The sequence below is a fragment of the Trichoplusia ni genome, chromosome 4, assembly GCF_003590095.1.
Source record: "Trichoplusia ni isolate ovarian cell line Hi5 chromosome 4, tn1, whole genome shotgun sequence".
NCBI lineage: Eukaryota > Metazoa > Arthropoda > Insecta > Lepidoptera > Noctuidae > Trichoplusia > Trichoplusia ni.
Window position 1 is genome coordinate 19,483,486 of NC_039481.1, and position 19,520 is coordinate 19,503,005.

At 35.0% G+C, this 19,520-nt stretch overlaps 3 protein-coding genes across 5 annotated transcripts; 2 read left to right on the plus strand and 1 right to left on the minus strand.

The window, feature by feature from the left end:
• Window positions 1-995: 995 nt before the first annotated feature.
• On the plus strand, window positions 996-12,525 carry LOC113493491 (aromatic-L-amino-acid decarboxylase). Of its 3 annotated transcripts, XM_026871491.1 has the most exons (7): window positions 996-1,173; window positions 7,099-7,137; window positions 7,733-7,817; window positions 7,904-8,138; window positions 9,911-10,160; window positions 10,268-10,416; window positions 10,503-12,525. In XM_026871491.1, the coding sequence occupies exons 2-7, from the start codon at window positions 7,107-7,109 to the stop codon at window positions 11,217-11,219; spliced, it is 1,467 nt and encodes a 488-aa protein (XP_026727292.1). In that variant the 5' UTR covers window positions 996-1,173; window positions 7,099-7,106; the 3' UTR covers window positions 11,220-12,525. The 3 variants fall into 3 exon arrangements, with proteins under 3 accessions (XP_026727292.1, XP_026727293.1, XP_026727295.1); XM_026871492.1 differs by lacking the exon at window positions 7,099-7,137; XM_026871494.1 differs by lacking the exons at window positions 996-1,173; window positions 7,099-7,137 and adding an exon at window positions 4,895-4,916.
• A 1,064-nt stretch (window positions 12,526-13,589) lies between these two features.
• On the plus strand, window positions 13,590-15,757 carry LOC113493492 (peroxisomal N(1)-acetyl-spermine/spermidine oxidase-like). Its single transcript, XM_026871495.1, has 2 exons — window positions 13,590-14,084; window positions 14,322-15,757. The coding sequence occupies exons 1-2, from the start codon at window positions 13,768-13,770 to the stop codon at window positions 15,625-15,627; spliced, it is 1,623 nt and encodes a 540-aa protein (XP_026727296.1). The 5' UTR covers window positions 13,590-13,767; the 3' UTR covers window positions 15,628-15,757.
• A 364-nt stretch (window positions 15,758-16,121) lies between these two features.
• LOC113493493 (kelch-like protein 40a) lies at window positions 16,122-19,013 on the minus strand. The gene is made up of 2 exons (XM_026871496.1): window positions 18,714-19,013; window positions 16,122-18,203 (listed from the first exon to the last, which is right to left on the minus strand). The coding sequence occupies exon 2, from the start codon at window positions 18,201-18,203 to the stop codon at window positions 16,857-16,859; it is 1,347 nt and encodes a 448-aa protein (XP_026727297.1). The 5' UTR covers window positions 18,714-19,013; the 3' UTR covers window positions 16,122-16,856.
• Window positions 19,014-19,520: the final 507 nt, after the last annotated feature.

A 19,520-nucleotide genomic window follows, 5' to 3' on the forward strand; every position in this document is an offset into this window, starting at 1 on the left:
AACGAACGAAAGAACTATAAATAAAGAAGAAGAGTAGGTTATACGGTTATTATAAAATAAGCCTATGGCTAACAAATTAAAAAAAAAATAACACGATAAAAAAACTAACATTAGTGGGGAGATACAGAACCCAAACAGTGAGATACTTAATATAGAATTTAACTCTATTGCACGAGAGGAAATTTAGTACCGATATGGTCTAAAGTAATATATATTTCTACCGGAAAAACTAACAGAAAAAATCAGAACAATATGTCACATTCACATGTCATTATAAGATTCAATGATAAAAAGGTGTAAGGCAATACAATCAGATTCAGAAACTTGCCTAGCCTAGGTCAAGGTTATTCACGTAATATCTGATCTTACCAGGGTCTTTGTTCTAGGTGTTACTATGCTCTGCTTAAAAATTAGCACTAACAAGGGTTGGTCAAGTTTTTTTTTTTAATATTTGGCTTCCTAAAATCAAAACACAATCCCTTGATGTCGTTATTAAGCGACTCCATATTTTATCTAATATCGAAACTATTTGCACCAAGTTACGGGTGTTCTTGCATCACTTAACGACTCGCCTTCTTCATGTCTTCACAAACTTGAGTACTTAATCTCTCATCGATAATAGAGTTTACTTCTATAAGGATACATTTGGTGAGCCTCGCGGATCACCTGACCTATCTCTATCTATACATCTATAGAAAGATCGATCGTTAGGAAGGAGTTATACTTACATTTCTATATTTCTTTCAGCTTCATATCGATGGACTTGAAACAGTCAACAATCGTCCAATTGAAATTCGCGTTTACAATGTCGCTCTTAATAAATTGGATTGGGTTCGATTGAAATGTATTCCTTAGGGTGTAACAAGCGTTTCAGAGATTCAATTCTTCTATTAGCATTGGAGTCGACGGCTCATGCGCCGCGGCTAATCTTCTAAATGGAGTCAGCTACATAGCGAACAGTTCTCTCGTGTAGTAGGTATGGTATATAAGGTTGGGAGAATGGCGGGGCGGGCGTAGTCCGACACAGTCAGTGAATCGGACGCACCGCGTTCTACGGACCGCACGATACCGCGCCAATTCACGGACATCCGAAAAGAAAATTAGTACCAATTAACTAGAAGACGCTGAGTTTTTGTTAAACTGTTTTTGTGATTCAAACTTTTTTGACATTCGGTAAGTGTTACAAAGTTTTTAACATAGAGCAATAAAATGAACAAGTTTTGAAAATTATTATTAATATCATGCGACACCAATTAATTTAAATCAGAGTATTGTGATATCACTATTGAACAAAGTAAGCTTGCTGCTTAGATAAACATTTAGTTTAACAGGAAAATATAAAGATGCGATAAAATAGTTATGAATTAATAACAAAGATTAAAAAATATTTCGATTTAATCTGAGTTTTAAGCAACTCATTAATAATGTTATTACGAAAAACATATGTTGTTAGATAATATCACTTATTTACAATGCGATAAGATATATCAGTAGTAATCTCATTCTGATTAATCATTTAAATTTGTAATATTCATATAAATTATTCGCAATATTGTTAGGCAAAAATATATATTTTTATTTTAAATAATAAAACTGAAAACCTCCTTTTTTTGTAGTCGCTTAAAAAGGATGAGAGAAAGTAACCAATCCTTTGATATTATACTTACGGACGTTTTCAAGGTCAACTTAGAAATAATTTTGATTTAATTTAATTAGAGGCCAACCTTAGCTACGGCCTACATATTTGACGTCATTAGGCAACTGTTTTTATTTAGAAATCATATTATATCAACGTGCAATTTAGGAAAATCTTAGCATTTAGAATCAAACCCGCGTCTCAAGGCGAGAAACACATCTTAAAAATTAAATTTCATGCAACATGCAATTTCATACAACTACACAGAAAAGGAAGATTTTGCCACCAGTTTAACAATATAGACTTTACTATTAGATATTATAAATAATTAATATACAAAGTACGATCGTGACGGCCCAGGGGCCAAAGTCTGGAGACTCCTGCCTCCTACAGGATCGTATCACCAATTTTGTGCTCTACGCCATGGCGCTCCGTCCATGCGTTAGTTTCAATAATAAAAGAGAATTCCAGAAATTTAAGAATAATTGGAATCGTAGTCTTAATATTTTATAAATCCGGAAAAAAACCCGCGAGCATATAAAACTGAAGCATTTTCTCCTGCAGGATATATTTCGGGTATATACGCTCTACATATTCAGGAACTGTACCCCCGATGCATTCAAGATTTTTGCAACTATTCCGGTAAAAGTTGAAAATGATAAACACAATACTTTGTTACTGTAATTAATAAAATTTAAAAAATCTAATATAATTCAATTGCCATTCATTAATTGGCCATTGTAAATAGCAAAATCGGGGCCCAGTTTTCCTTAATCAGGACGCTATTACTACAATGTCGATTGAAAAGAAAATCGGTGCTAAAAAAAAAAAAACAATTTTCTTACCGAATGATTTTTGAAAATAAAATAACACCTTCAAATGGGAAATAAACTAATAAAAATCGAAAACCTATAGGACCTAAAATTTTTCTAAGCGATAGTTCTGGGTACAGCTAAAGGAAAAATAAATAGTCGCAAAATATTAACACTCGATATTCATTTCCTGAAAAGCTTTATTTTTAAACCCCCTAAAAAAGATTGAACTCAATCTTCTATACCTGATCTGGTTTAGTAAAATAAATTAAATTCATCTTCAAAAATAGATTGTTGCTCTCAAGAACAAAAAATAAATTTCTAAGCCGCATATTCAGCAATTCACCTTTACAAAGAATAAAAGTAGAGCTCCTTCGGCACACTTACATTTACGCTCTTGTGGATCTGGGCGAGAATTAAACTGATGATTATAATTGCGGGGGATACAACACGTTTTATTTCAACAAGCCGATCGTCAACTGTTTCAATATACAATGAGCCCACCCGCAACGCTGGGTTAATCATGTATCCTGTTCGAATACAACGTCGTGTGCATAGAATGCAAAAGGTAATAAACAACAAAAATTAAACTTTAATTTAATGTCTTATCATATTTATCTGAACGTGGGGTAAAACACGTTACCATTTATCTTGTCAAAACATTGGCCCACTTGTTGAACTTAAGGAAAAATGTTTCGTTATATAATATCAAAAGATAGAGCAACTGATTTTGTGTTATCTGACGGAGAATGATGGACGTCAATTTATGATTTTTGATGGATACAGACCTAAGCTCCGAATGGGGAATGAGATAATCCAGGCTAATTACTCTCCACCCTAATGACTCCACTATTAACACTATCTAACGATTCTCTCTAATCTGTTTTATTGTTAGAAATCACAAGTATGTTTGTGAACCTTATCTTTTCATTTTATTTATCTCTCTTTGATTTTGATATCACTTTCTTAGTTGTATGTTGCAGTTGTATGTTAAAAACAAATGAATTTTTTCGTAATAATTTTTTTGAGCAATTGATCTCGATTCATTATTTTGTTTGCCCAGTTTTAATCGGCCTTTCATAAACTCTACGGTCATCAAAGTGAAGCCTCATATCGAGTGCTTCGACCCGCATATTGATTTAATAGCTTTATAATTGGGACAAATCCCGTGGCGTAGATCCGGACGCTATATTTGGGCTATTTGTATTTAAAGTACGGGCTCTCTAAAAGAAGATACATTAAGTTCAATATCAATAATGTAGAGTTCAAAAAAAATATCTTTTGTAGTCCCCGATCCTTCTTATAAAAGGGTTAAGGTTATACTACCCTAACTACCACGGTTATGAAGGATATCATATTCAATCCCAATTAAGCAGAGTGGTCGACAAAAATGCAACTAACATCCTATAGTTTTGGTTAAATTCGTTTTTAATCAAAATATTTACAGGAATTCTGTAATAATAGAGTTTTTAAGTTAAAATGTTCCAATATAAATAAATAATAGGTATCTACCTTTTATCACTAGGTACAAAAGATATTATCAAAACTAAATTTCTACTTCTTTATCAGAAAATTATTATTTTTAATCTGAATTTTGAGTTTGACACTTCAATATTATTGAAGCCAAAAATTTGTGATCAGTAATCTATTTTAATAACCATGAGTTATGAGGATTCAGTTATTCTGTGAGGCTGAGAGCCGAGCCCAATTGACCAGGAAAAAAAGCTAGGGAGAGCTCATTCACTAGAGAACAAAACAAACAAGTAAATATTCCGGTTTTAGAGGAAAAATAAACATGATTCATATTTCGCACAGTTTGACGGCACCGGTCGCCGACTTGTTCTCAGAGCGCGGGATTATCCGTTGCCCGTAATTCATACCTCACAGGGGTTTTCCTTTTTACGGAATAAGAAACCTCGTTTTGAATCGAAAGTAATTTGCAAGTCGATTAAGGGTGTACTGTTGATTTCTTCTTCGAGGTATAGAAAAAGTCATTTTTTCTAAAAATGTTTGCTTATTGTCGCGTTTTCCTGCACTTCAGCGATTTGGAAACAATAAATATATACAGAACAGAGATCGGAATTTGTAAATCGTATTTTAGCAGACCTGCCCGCATCGCCGGTTCATATTCAATCACATAGCTCTACTAGATTCACACTTTTGAAGCCCATGCCGAGTGGCTATTATCCGCGACAACCGCAATCACATACGGCACTTATAAGTGAACGTAGTGTCTGTGTGACACTAATTTCCTGTACACTGTCAAGTGAGAGGGCAGGCTAAGCCCATGATTTGTGTCTCTTGGTTAGTTAGTAAATTCTACTAACCAAGAGAGTCTTTAAATTATCCACTATGATGGGAAAACAAAACTATAAAATCAAATCTTTTTAATTGAAGCTAACTTTGTGAAATAATTTAAATAATCGGCTCTACAATTAGTTGGTTATGTATTATATCTTAATTTTAAGGTAAATAATCATTTAACCAGTATCCTGCCTTTACCATGTGATGAGGTTTAGAATTAACCTAGAACACAATACAATTTTTAAAGCAGGTACACATAATTAAGGTTAAATATTTTCTGCGTAAATAATCAATGTGCCTCTAATATACTTACGTCAATAAAAACTTAATTACAATTGATTTATTACAAGAATTATTACATTATCATGGGTATATCCGGTATCAGAGCTACTTCCGTAGATTTAATAATAGATAGGTATATCACCTTATGGACAAGTTTGCAGTGGTTTGACCTCGAAGAAACTCGTTTACTGTGTCAATAATGTAATCGTGATTGCGGTATTGAATCAAATTATAAATATCGGTGTCTTGGAATTGTCACAGCAAATTAAGGCTCACAATGAGTGCAGTTTAGGGTTCCTTTCTTACACTAAAGGAAACAACTTCGGTTCTAATCATAAAATTTAAGGGAGCAAACGCGCTATATAAGATATCATCTATTTCCAAGACCGCTTGAGTTAAAAGACCTCAGAATGACTCTACATTTAACTCTCTCTTGCATTAGTTAAGTGCCCTTATTACATTATGAGTCTTTACTCCCTGAAATTATACGGGACCCGTAACAGAGTTATCGTACATAATAAATGAGCGGAATCTGAGATAATGTGCGAATTGCCCGCTTCGCTTACTTTTTCAGTGATCGCGTGAGTGTTCTGTTGCCTTGGCCCTAAACCTACCGATCGATGCCGTGAAGCTGATACGTTTCGTTGAATTAAACATGCTCTTGTACCCTGAAAGAGCAGATAAACGTAGTGAATAATGGCTGCAATCTCATTGACGAACACTGAATTAATTCTGGCATTGGACGTTGCCTGTCGCTCTACTTTTATAGTATTTAGTAATAAAATATTTAGCTAATTGTAGAAATATTTTTGAAATGTGTTGCAAGGCATATTACTTTTCAATTAACTAATGTGCAAAAATAATTTCACACTTTTTTGTTGGTGGGTTACGGCTTAGGTAACTTAGCACGAAGATGGAGTTTCCATACATGTTCTATGTATGGAAAATGGATTTGAAAATAACCAGTCATCAGTCACTGGCCTCTACCATCTACGAGACTTGATTAAAGCCTATATACGAGTATTGATTTAATATTACTGAATGTTTATGTCAGCTTGTTTGACTTTTATTTCGGTGACTTCAACTACCTTCACAAAGGTCGACCACGTTGCAAGTCAACCCTTCTAAATTCTCCTAGACGTACAGCAAAAACTGTAAACAGTGTCTTGTGGAGGCATCGAGGTCCATGCATAACCTCGCACCACTTGCTCGGCGGCGTACGCTCGGCGAGTTGCGCAAGCGCACCGAGTGTCCGCACCGACTCCGCCGCCGCTCTCTCGGCATTGAACAAAGACCACCAATTCAGGTCTAAATACATTATTTACTTAACAACCGGCAGCATTTCACACTGACATTGATCATGTCACATAATTGTATGATGTAATAAGTTATACGCATTCGGTCAATGTCACAATCAAGGAGATAAAACTAGTTTTGTTTTGAACGTATTTATTTATTGATACGAAAAAAATATTTGAGGAAAATCCAAATTAGGTCTTTACGCACACGTACAGGGTTGGTATTAAGTTAAAGTGTAACATTAGATTCAAACTTAGTCCTCGAAGACTACCTCTACAAATGACTCATAGCATACAAACTTGTTTGCAAACAGTTAAAATTAGGTAATGCCCTAACTGCCATATGTAACAGTGTATTTGTACATCCTTAAGACTAAACAAATAATTTAATTGCCTCTCTGGCCAAAGACATTTCTGCAATCGTTGACGTCAATAGAAAACGCTTTTGTATGGAATTAAGTACATTTCGTTTATTATCATCACGTCACAGCGACCGGTCATCTCCATAGATTCGAGCAACTTCTGTTGACCTTATTAAATTTTTTGCTTATAAACATGTCACTTGGCTAAAGGGGCTGTCCCTTAATCCCATTTTAAAATTTTACAAAAGGACCAGTTTAACTAGATTGGATTAATATACTGAGGCTGAACTAGAAAGGCGATTCAACTATTCAAGCATTTTGACTCTATACTATAATATAGCTATTAGGTACATAGATTTTGCGAATTATATTTTGTTACTGACTAATGTTAATATTTTTCCCAGCTGCCATAATGTCGGATCAAGATACAAAACTTGACTACGGTTTGTCATAAGTCATATTTGAATGTTTAATATTGTTTTAGTTTTATTGGTGTATTGTTCTGCTTCACCTATTTAATTTAATGCCGTATGTTATCTTAAAGGCACCTAATAGCTACTATGGTGTGCTTAGTTCGCTGAATGTGTACTTATGGTATCTTTTAGGTTTGATTCTGCATCTCTCTTTTAGCTCAACTCAACTAATTTAATTGAAGTGATAATCTGAACATTTATATAATTATGACAGTGCAACTAAGCAATATCCCAGAACATATTATAAGGTTCTGTTACTAGACTAAGAGTTGCGTATTAATTCCCTGCTTGACAGAATTTATTTTGCGTGCCGTCTTCTTATGTCGCTTCCAAGTTAATTGTCTCTTCCTGCAAACAACAGGGGCGTCGATTCAATCCCATAACATTCTACTCATATTACCATCATGTCTCGTAACATTATCGTGGCATATTTTCAGTTACTTACTTTCTGTCTCTTCAGTGTATTAATTTTCGTAGTCATTTAACTTAGAATCCTTCCAAGGTTTTTTTATATTATTTAGCATAAAGTAGTGTGATGATTATTTTGTTAATCTCATGTTTCCAGGTACAATGGAGGCCGGCGATTTCAAGGACTTCGCGAAAGCGATGACTGACTACATCGCGGAATACTTGGAGAACATCAGAGACAGGTACCTAGATAAATACCCAAATATTTAAGAAAATAAATCTATAATAAATTATGTAAAAAAACTTACGTCCTTTTTACATTTTCCAGGCAAGTAGTTCCATCTGTGAAGCCGGGCTACCTTAGACCGCTGGTTCCGGAGCAAGCCCCGGAGAAGGCAGAGCCCTGGACGGCGGTGATGGCGGACATCGAACGCGTCGTCATGTCCGGGGTCACCCACTGGCACTCACCTCGCTTCCACGCGTACTTCCCCACCGCCAACTCGTACCCTTCGATTGTGGCTGATATGCTGAGCGGTGCTATTGCCTGCATCGGTTTTACATGGGTATTTACCTTTTCATACATACTTACACGAATCATTCCAACTCACCAGTAGTTTTCCTTTCAATTCAGCAATACTTAGTCAATTACTTCTAGCTGACACTGCGAGTTCAAATACATTTGCTATCATTGTAGATCGTCGCTTTCAAAGAGTTGCAATGATGGGCACTTGTGACCACTTAAACACGTTCCAGCTTTGGTCTCACACATGAATTCTTGTGTCGAAACTCAAAAATATACATATTACTAAACGAATCAAGTATTTATCCTTATCCTTATACATATTATAAAACAAAGTCCCCCGCCGCGTCTGTCTATCTGTCTGTCTGTCTGTCTGTTCGCGATAAACTAGAAAAGTACTGAACGGATTTTTATGCGGTTTTCAACGATACGACGTTTTAGTGTATAATAAGTTTAGGTTTTGTGTAAACTGACGATATTACAACGATATTAGTTAAACATGTCGGAAAAAATTAAGCCATTCGAGAGCTTTCATCGAGAACGCTGCCAAAACCTTTTGAGTTACAACAAAACAATGTATGGCGGGTTTGTACCTCTTTAATAGATCTACAAAAAAGTCCGCGGTGGTATATGTCTATCTTCCAAGGATAACCCACAATAACCATTTTTATAATACAGTAAAATTATGGGTTATTTACGAACCTCTTTTTAACAATACATTATTAATCCTTATCCAAATAAATAAGTTAGATATATTATGCATGTAATATAGAACAAAATTGCCTTTTACACTACGCCAAAAAAGTTAATAGGTAATGAGTTATCGTAATATTAAAATCTCCGCGCGAGAAATTTAAAATCGATGAAACGTAGCGAAGATATCGTTGGCATCTATATACTAATTGTACTATATATATACTAATTACTATGTTTATACTATGTATGTACTATGTATATACTAATTGTTTGTTTGTTTGTTTGAACGCGCTAATCTCAGGAACTACTGGTTCAAATTGAAAAAATATTTTTGTGTTGAATATACTATTAATCGACGGAGGTTTTAGGCTATATATCATCACGCTGTGACCAATAGGAGCGAAGAAAAAGTCATAACTTATATCTTCTAACCACGCAGACGAAGTTGCGGGCAACAGCTAGTACTTTAATAAAATAATATATCTTTTAAAATATAATTGAGGCGTCGATTCTTAAATACGCCAAGGTCGAGTAAATCAAAGCAATTACATACCCACACTTTATGCCGAATTGTACAATTCATCATAAGTTACCTACCCAAAAATAAACATTGGTTATGTATATTTTATGTATATCTACGAACTAAGTTAAGGGGTTGAATTTTTACTTACTATTGTAGGAATCTCTGTCATTATCAATTCCTTTGTACTTAGGTACATACACTTCTGTGAAACGATGCCAGTGTCAATGTCACGTTCTGTAATTCGAACAAGGAAAACTGGTTGCTTGGCATAGTCGCTCGTTAGATTTTTTGTATCAATAAGTAGTTAAAATCTGCAAATATCATTAAAATAATTTGTCGAGTTTCGTAGAACTATGAAATAATTTGGTATAACTTGAGAATGCAAGGTGTCTTGGGGCCGATATTTCAATCGCCAGATAACTTTTATCTGACGAATAAGTTTGACGTTTTGACAGCTTTTGTATAGAAAATATGTCAAACGCCCATATTTATTCCTCAGATAAAAGTTATCTGACTATTGAAAAATCGGGCCTGAGTTGAAAAAGTACGTTAATTGGATGGTCGAAGCCTCATGATAAGTATTGGTTATTTTCCAGATCGCTAGCCCGGCCTGTACCGAATTGGAAGTAGTAATGTTAGACTGGCTGGGCCAGATGCTAGGCCTTCCCGATTCGTTCCTGGCTCGCTCTGGGGGCGAGGCCGGCGGCGTCATCCAAGGCACTGCCAGTGAAGCAACGTTAGTGGCGTTGCTGGGAGCCAAGTCCCGCACTATGACGCGCGTTAAAGAAGAACATCCAGAATGGACAGAAACTGAAATTCTTTCTAAACTTGTCGGTTACTGCAACAGTAAGTTCAAATATAATTTACACAGAGGGAACAAATCATATAGTGACAAAAACTTTCCAAACAAATGGAAAACTATTAACTACAACAGATTCTGTTTATCTTTCCAGAGCAAGCTCATTCTTCGGTGGAACGTGCCGGCCTTTTGGGTGGAGTAAAGCTTCGCTCCTTACAGCCGGACGGTAAAAGGCGTCTTCGTGGTGAAACGCTACAAGAGGCTATGGAAGAGGATATTCGTAACGGATTGATTCCATTCTACGTAAGAAATCATGATAATATACAATTTTAGAAACTGTTATCCAGCATAATTCTTAAAGTTGTGTTCAATGTAAACTTTTATTGCAGGTCGTTGCCACTTTGGGTACGACATCATCGTGCGCATTTGATGCCTTAGATGAAATTGGTGATGTCTGCAATAACAAGGACGTGTGGCTGCACGTGGACGCGGCCTACGCTGGATCCTCATTTATCTGTCCTGAGTACCGGTACCTCATGAAGGGTGTCGAGAAAGCTAGCTCTTTTAACTTCAATCCACACAAATGGTTATTAGTCAACTTCGACTGTTCCGCTTTGTGGCTCAAGGAACCACGTTGGATTATCGATGCTTTCAACGTTGATCCTCTGTATTTGAAACATGACATGCAAGGATCAGCTCCTGACTACCGCCACTGGCAAATACCATTAGGTCGTCGTTTTAGAGCCCTAAAATTGTGGTTCGTCCTGCGCCTGTACGGTGTAGAAAACCTCCAGAAATTCATCAGAAAACAGATTGCATTGGCTCATCTGTTTGAGAGATTGTGCAGTGCTGACGAGAGGTTCGAGATTTATGAAGAAGTTACTATGGGACTTGTTTGCTTTAGATTGAAGGGCGATAACGATAAGAACGAAGAATTACTGAGGCGTATTAACGGCCGTGGAAAAATCCATTTGGTCCCATCCAAAATTGATGACACGTACTTCCTAAGATTAGCAATTTGCTCTCGTTTCAGCGAAGAGAGTGACATACATGTATCTTGGGACGAAGTGAAAGCTTCGGCGGATGATGTACTTAAAGGCCAATAAGGAGTCCTAAGAACAAATATTCTCCTACTCATAAATCTGACAAGAACACGTAAATATTTGAAACCTTGTCCGTGTTATCAAATGTATCAATTATTTTAGTGTTATTATTCAAAACATCACCCACTTTATGCGTACCTATATAAGAGTGAAATTACATTAATCATGTTCGAAAAGAGTAGATATTTCAAAAGTATAATCGTCAGTATTTATTACTACATAACGTTTAATTCTTGTTGTATTATCTAGATATTTTGACAATATTTAGAAGGGAGCACTCTATGAGTATTTTAAATATATTTCTAGATTCTTGAATGTAGCAGTCAGAGACTGAAAAATATATGTATATTGGCCGTATAAGACAATAACTGTTAGAAACTTTAAATTCAATAATTAGAGTCTAGAAAAAAATGTTATTTTCTTGTCTTTATTTATTTTTCTAGCTTTATATGTGTTGTTTTGTAAATACTTATAGTGTTATAGCTAATAACAAGCTTTATATTGTATTCTTCATTTTCATATCAAATTCTTGGACAGACCACGGACATTGAATTCTTTACCAGATAATATGTGATAATTTTATTGTTATTCCTTATTGGGAAAAAATATTTTATATTTAGTTACGGCTTATAAATATGTTATTTTTCGTCAGATGGTGCACAAGTTTATACAAACATAAGTACATCTTATTTATTTTATGAACGAAAAAAAATGAAGGTTTTAGAAGAGTTTGAGGTCACAAAATCAAGTTTTAAAAATACAATTTCATAAGTTAACGAAGAATATTTAAGCTTGACATTAAAATTTACAAGTAAATATAATATGTATTTATTATGAATGAATGAGTCACTAAGTTTGTGCCGATTACTTGCCTACTTGCCGTTGAGGGTTCCGCTCGCACGGTGCCGGGTTCGATTAAGTCGATAACATTTTTGTTATTGCAATAAAATTGTAACCTATCCTTTCATACATATGTATTCAAATTTTCACTATACCTTCTAGATTTTTATTATATTCAAATTTAATAATAAGTAGGTCGGAAGGTCAACACGATTTATTTTTCTTATTAAGAAATACATAGGTAACATTTGTTTTATTAAATAACCTTGTATCTATAAAATGCCTATTATTAAAGTTGACGCAATAATTAATAGATACCTGCTTAAACATTAATAATAACATTTCTATGTATATCGACCCAATTAGGTGTAGGTAAATACCTATTCATATTTATAATTCTATGTGTCTATTTATTAAATGGTTGTTACCAGGTTTAGCGCCAATATAATAAACTGCATTGTCTCAGTAATATTGACTATTATTTAAAAAAAACCCACTTGTTTAACAAACCCAAATACCCGCCTTGTTTTGGTTACTTCAACGTACTTAAGTGCGTTTTAATTACGCTAGAAATTAACGGCTGTTCAAATATAGTTAACTAGTTTTCTCGTTTATGTACATCAATCAAAAATTTTAAGTAAAAGAAAACCGTGAATCTATAAATATATAACACATCGAACTAATTGTTCTCATTACACTGATTGTGGTTGGTTTTAACCTTAACAGGAACTTAACTATTCTAAATTCATAATCTTTTAACCTTGTTTGATACTTACTATTCTACACTCATCATCGGCCTAATACAAGTTAGGACAGACCAAAATTAAAACTTACGAAACGACTTGTGCCAATATTTACCACTTACCAATATCTAAGTTTTTGAGTGTTGAGATATTTTTCTATTAAGTACTATTTACTTCTAATTAAAGATGTTAGGCTCACAAGCGTTAGCATCCAGTTGAACCAGAGAGATTTTGGTGAGTAGGACTAAAATATCTGTCTAAATATATAGTAGTAATGAAAAAATAAACAGAAAACAGTAGAAATCCATTCAAAAAAAGATTTTCAGTTCATCTGAAAAGCCTTTAGACCATCACCCAGGTTTTTTTTTGTTTGGCTTGGGAAACCTCATGGCCACTTCCTCGGCAGTGGAAGCGGGTAGAGCCAATCTCTTACTGACTGAATCTGAACCGAAGTGCAACGTCTCCCGCATTTGGTCGGTTTGTGTTTTGGAAGCCGAAGCCTTTCTTCTGCCTACTGGGACAATATCGACTACACGAAATGTGCCTCAGCGTGCGTCGACGATCCTACAAACAGACACGTGACTTTCGTTTGACTCTAGGTACTTAGCGTGGGATAGCGTGACAATGCACATACGCCAGAGCCATTCCATTCAACGACTGCTGAATAGACCTGCAAAGCTATTTCAAACATACACAGACCAAGTCAAACTCTAGATACTAATTATCCACAGCATTATTTGTAGATTTAAGGTTTTTTAAGTGTTAGTCCAACGTTTAAGGTTCAATATCGTAAAAAATGAATTACCTTCAAAAACTCTTTATAACAAAATAAAGAAGAAATTGATTCTCTTTTCGCACTATGGTGTTTTAAACGTCATCCTATTACTTTTATGAAAAAGCTTTCAAAATTCGAGAGTGGTATGTAATTTTTAAAAGTTTTAGATGGCATTTATATCTGCAATATAAGAATGAAATTATCACGTATGAAACTAATATGGCAAGGGGACCTTTGGAATTTCTTCAGAAAACTTAGCTCTTGGGCAGGGAATGGCTCGAACGCCCCAAACACGCTTGCTAGAACTGACAAACGACACTATGGCTGTGCGATCACCACACCAGGCACATCGGGACAAGAGCAATGTATACTAGACTCATGCAGTATCAATCCAAACTGTCAAGAACCACGAGTGATCATAGTGGGGGCTGGGATGGCAGGCCTCTCGGCAGCACATCGACTCACTCAATGTGGCATAAAAAATTTCCTCGTCCTTGAAGCTAAAGAAAGGTATGCTATTTAAGTAAGTTGTTTTAGAAATCTTATAAAAAGGTCAACATTGTAGACACCCTACATAAGTACCTGCATTAGAATGCAACGCAGCAATGTCTTGATGTAAGAAAATTTAATACTAAATTTGAGACAGGAATGCAACCCCAACCACTTTTAAATTATACCAAACAAAAGTGGATTGGTCTAATAAAGTATTTCAGATTTATAAAAAGTAAATACTTAAATATTCCACAGGCCCGGCGGACGAATACATTCTTGTTGGCTTGGTGATGCAGTCATTGAAATGGGGGCAGAGTGGATTTTTGGCGCATGTTTGCCAAATTCTGTATACACTCTAGCATCGCAGGACAAACTTTTGCAACAACCGTTGCCTCGTTTGGACGCTTCGAGAGGCTTATTTTGCACCAGCGAAGGACGTGCAGTTGACTTACCAGTTACAATTACGGCTTATCACACTTTTAGGCAAATAGAACAACAAGCTGCCAATTTATTTAGACTAGGAGGGGAACGACAACATGGAACTTTATTGAATTTTATCGGGTTACGCATACAACAAGAACTACATAATTTTCCTGAAGATCAAAGGTATGACGCCGCTCGCGTTATGTTTGGTTTAACAAATATTTTGAGAAATAGATGCGGAGATGATCTGTCTTTAGTCAGTGCCGATCAGTACGGTAGCTATATTGAACTGCCCGGAGGTTGCGTGCGGGTCCCTCTGGGTTACGTAGGTGTGATGGCACCACTACTGCGCGGACTTCCAGACAATTGCATTCGATATAATAAACCTGTCAATGTAATTCGATGGGGACAAGGCCAAACAGGTGAAGGACGCTCCCTTATTAAATGTTGTGACGGAGAAGAGCTTTATGCTGATTATGTCATTGTTACAATGTCTCTAGGCTGTCTAAAATGTCAAGCAGACAAATTGTTTGCTCCACCGCTTCCGGTCTGTAAATTGGACGCTATATGTAATTTAGGTTTTGGTCTCAGCGATAAAATTTTCCTCGAGTACTCTGAGCCTTTTTGGGTATGCCATGAAGGTAACTTAAAACTTGCTTGGTCAGCTGAAGAATTGCAATGCAGAAGTGATTGGACACGAGGCGTTTGTGCCATAGATGAACTGCCGGGCAGTAAACACGTGTTATGCGCTATGATATCCGGTCAAGAAGCTGCCGTCATGGAATCAATGGCAGACAACGACGTCGCTGAAGGACTGACACAATTATTGCGCAGATTCACTGGCAATCCATGCTTACCTTACCCACAAATGATGCTACGTTCAAAATGGGCTTCAGATCCACATTTTTGTGGGTCATTTTCTTACATGAGTTGTGTGTCTACAGTGAGCCACCAATGTGAATTGGGAACCCCCGTACCAGGTCCATGCGATCCGATACCACCGGTCCTTTTGTTTGCGGGTGAAGCTACTGTACCCGGATATTTCGCCACAGCACACGGAGCACGGTTGAGCGGTATTCGTGAAGCCGAACGCATTATATTACTAACAAAAAAATTCGAAGGTCCTCCACGGCGTTAACGCTTTGTGTATCATGTATAGAAGTGTAATACGTAGTAGGTATTTCATTTGTATTATAATTATGACGTTATCCCATTTGTATGATTGTAGTTTGAAGATTGTTTTTTTAATAAACATGAAGTATTGTGTCCGTGTTGTTTTTTTGCCGTCTTATTAAATAGAATACGTATCACGTATCTTACTAGATATACCGACCTACTTAAAAAGATATGACAGCTAAGAAACTCTGAGAACAAAGTCATTCCTAATGGATAGAACTTTAAAATCGTGCTGAGCTTTGGTTATCTTTTCAATTTTGACCTGACTGTATACACAAGTCATAAAAAGATTATTTATTATAATAGCGGTGTCTTGACTCAACAAAAAAGTAGGTAAACAAGAAAACTACAAATACTTATAAGATGCTACTAAATCGCTTACTTGCATTACTTAATTTATGATATTTTGCGTAGAGTTGCAGGTGAGATATTGATTATCGAAATTAAACGACCATGATTTAATAAATAATTTATTTATTATAAGTACATAATGCTAGCAGGTATACATCAATAAATAGGTACCTACTTGTCTACAGGAGAATGCACAAAGTTGCTATTGATATTGCTGTTTTGCTATTACATAGCAAAACAGCTTGATTTTTAATACTGGACTACCACATTTTTTTCCATTTCTTGTGTCGACACTACAATTACATGCACAGATAATACAAAGACTCAGATGTAGATCACTTAAATATTTCTGCCATGCGGGATCGAACTTGCAGTACTTGCCCAGTAGGCATTGGCGTGGTGAGATTCCACTTGACTATTCTGAGTAATACTACACTATACTGATAAAATAGAATGTATTAATTTTATCATTCCAATAACTTATAACTACTTAGTTAATTGAAGTTTTGTAAGCCTAAAATTTTAATATTGAAATCGCATCTACTGTTTTTTTTTTTAATCTACGTATGATTCTTTGGTTTTTAATTCTAGTTTTTTTTTATTGAGATTAATTTGCAAGTCGATGCTAAGGTGCAACAGCCCATTCATAAAAAATAAGTTAAATAATCGGTAAATAAATAGAAGTTATAAAATCCCTGACCTCGGTTAAATTTATTCTTCGACTTAAATATTCTAAACATACTTTAAACTAATAATACATTTATGCTATAAAGTTAAGAACTTAAAATTAATTTCCGCTTATATGAGGTATTCAAAGAATTATAATTAGATGGCACATAATTACAAACAAAATTTTAGGCCGCCGAGAAAACTACCGCCATTACCAGCGCTAAACGTAAGATCGTCGAATTCAAATGACACCTTATGACCAGTATAGTGGTTGTGTCTAAATTCCACGACGTAGGAATAACTGTGCAGCCTGTTACGCGGCCACTTAAAACATATTTTGTACCACTCGTCCTTCTTAATAAAACAGGGTTCTGAAAGCTCTATATCAACCATTGAGTCATATCCAACAGTGTTCATGAAGTTTGTCAATTTAATAACACTATTGTCTGATTCACTTATGATAGATACTGATAATTGCTCCGAGTATGCCTTAGCTACATTATTGCGGAAATGTACAGCCGGTGCCATTCTTGTAGGAATGCAAAGTGAATTGATAAATATAGATTTGTTTACTTTTATACGCGAATGTATGGCAAAATTATTAGAGTCAATAACAATAGGAGCTACAGATCTAATAGGACTTCTATAGCAAAGGTGCCATTGCAGTTTTAACAAATCCCTTGGTATGTCAGTGAGGCCAATAGGTCCAATTTCGTCTTTACCATCCATATTAGAACTTTTAATGATTTTCTTGATGTTTTCATATTCATATGGTAACAAAAGATTATTGGAATCAGAATAAATTTCTTCAAGTTCATTAACAGTCAGGGACAGAAACCGCAGCAGTTTAAATAAACCATTTCTTTTAAGTACATCTCGCCTATTCTCAAATGTGTCTGGTATATCAGTCTGCTCACAGCAATATGTAGACCACTCAAAGACATGCTTTATAAGGTCCTTTTCAGATATGTTCATTTGCTCACTTTCTAGGATGGCTTTGAAACAGGAGCATGTAATGCTCTTCTTTTTTTCTTGCAATAAATAATTTGCATGTTCACAGAACAGCTTCAGTGCAAATGTGATCAGCTGTGTGTCTTGCATGTAGTCTGGGTAATTTAACACCTCTATGACATTGTCTACACTTAGATTACTTTGTATGTGAGCAATACATAGCTCAGATAAGTGTTCTAACAAGTATTTCCTAGATGCATATAACAATTCAAAGGCTTGATGTATGGAGCTCAGTTCTACTGTATCTGTGTAAATGTAATTCAATATCAGTTGGAATATATCAGGTTGGATGTCTGTAATAATAATATCATCATCTGATGACAAGGGCCCATAAAACATAGCTTCAAATACAGGACTACTGATCCCTAAAATTAGTTTATGTGCTTTAAATTTTGTTCCTGATGCTGAGAAGGTGCAGTCACTCCATTCATCTGACACCAACAACTTCTTGACTCTATCATACAAACTTGTTTGTGTATAAGTGGATTGGTCAGTCAGGTAGCCCATCTGTAAAAAACAAGAATATCATAAATGCTTTTAGTTTTTTGTTACATAGAGGTTCACTAGAGTTCGCTTGACTTTTTTGTTCTTTGAATCCAATGGAACAGGTACCTGATCTACTTGATAAACAGGTTTGTTGATAATTTAAAAAGACAATGACTTTTCAGAATTTTGCAATTTTTTTTCTCGAAGTATAGAAAATATGATTGAAAAAATTATTATTTATCACCAAAAACCTCAAAATAAAACACAATAATTAATGAAACAATACCTAGGCAAATCGTATTTAAATAAGTCCTCTACAGAGACATTGTTATTATTAAATATGTGACCTAGGTCAAAGACCTTATTAACTTACTTTATATTCGGAATACAGTTATAACTAGTTAAATAAATAATGCACGTTATTTTTTTGTTGATCCTATTTCTAGTCCGTTAATTCTTCAATTTCAGTGATATATATTAAAAAATAAAACAAATGCAGATAATACAAACATAATTTACAATAATACGTACCGTTTTCGAAGTATCGAACTCAATAAATAACCTTGAACTTGGGATGATCACGCGACTAAGTGTTCAAAATACTAGATTCGTTCGAAGAAGTTATCTACTTACAGCAGCTTATACGCGTTTTACATGTGAAACCGTAATTGTTTATGCTATAAAATTGATATCTTACTAAGCCTGACGCTTCAACTTCAAATTTCACTGATAAAGTGATAATTGACAACTACACAAATGTTTGCAAACAAAGTTAAAAATAATATTGATGATTATAGTAGCAAGACCAGATCTGTCTGTTTTATGTGTTGCCAGACTAAACTCTAAAGACAAGATTTTAAGATAAAGATAAAATTTAAAGATAATATTTATTTGCAAATATGGGTATTACATTAGTGGTGACATAAAAATAACATTCTTTCAGCCATATTTTGCCGGTAGGCATGTAGGTAAACATTAATACCGCACATCATACAAATTAACAGTTTAAATAAATATTTTAAACATAAAGTTTATTGAAAAAGACCTATTTTGAGTCGTATAGTATTTATTAAAGTCCACTTGAAACTATCTTGCTCAAATATAGGTTAAGAATTTAGAACTTGTTTCTATAATGAAACACGAGCTCAACATGAAACCTATCGAAATTACACGTATTTCAGAAAAAAATGAAAATTTAGCAAATATTACGTCCATCGTAACCAGTCAGTTTCAAGACAGCCATGGTTCCCCAACATTAATATTTGGTAATTTTTAATTGTCTCATTTGGATTACAGTGTCTTTATTATGGAAATGAAGGTACTCAAAAAAGCGAAACT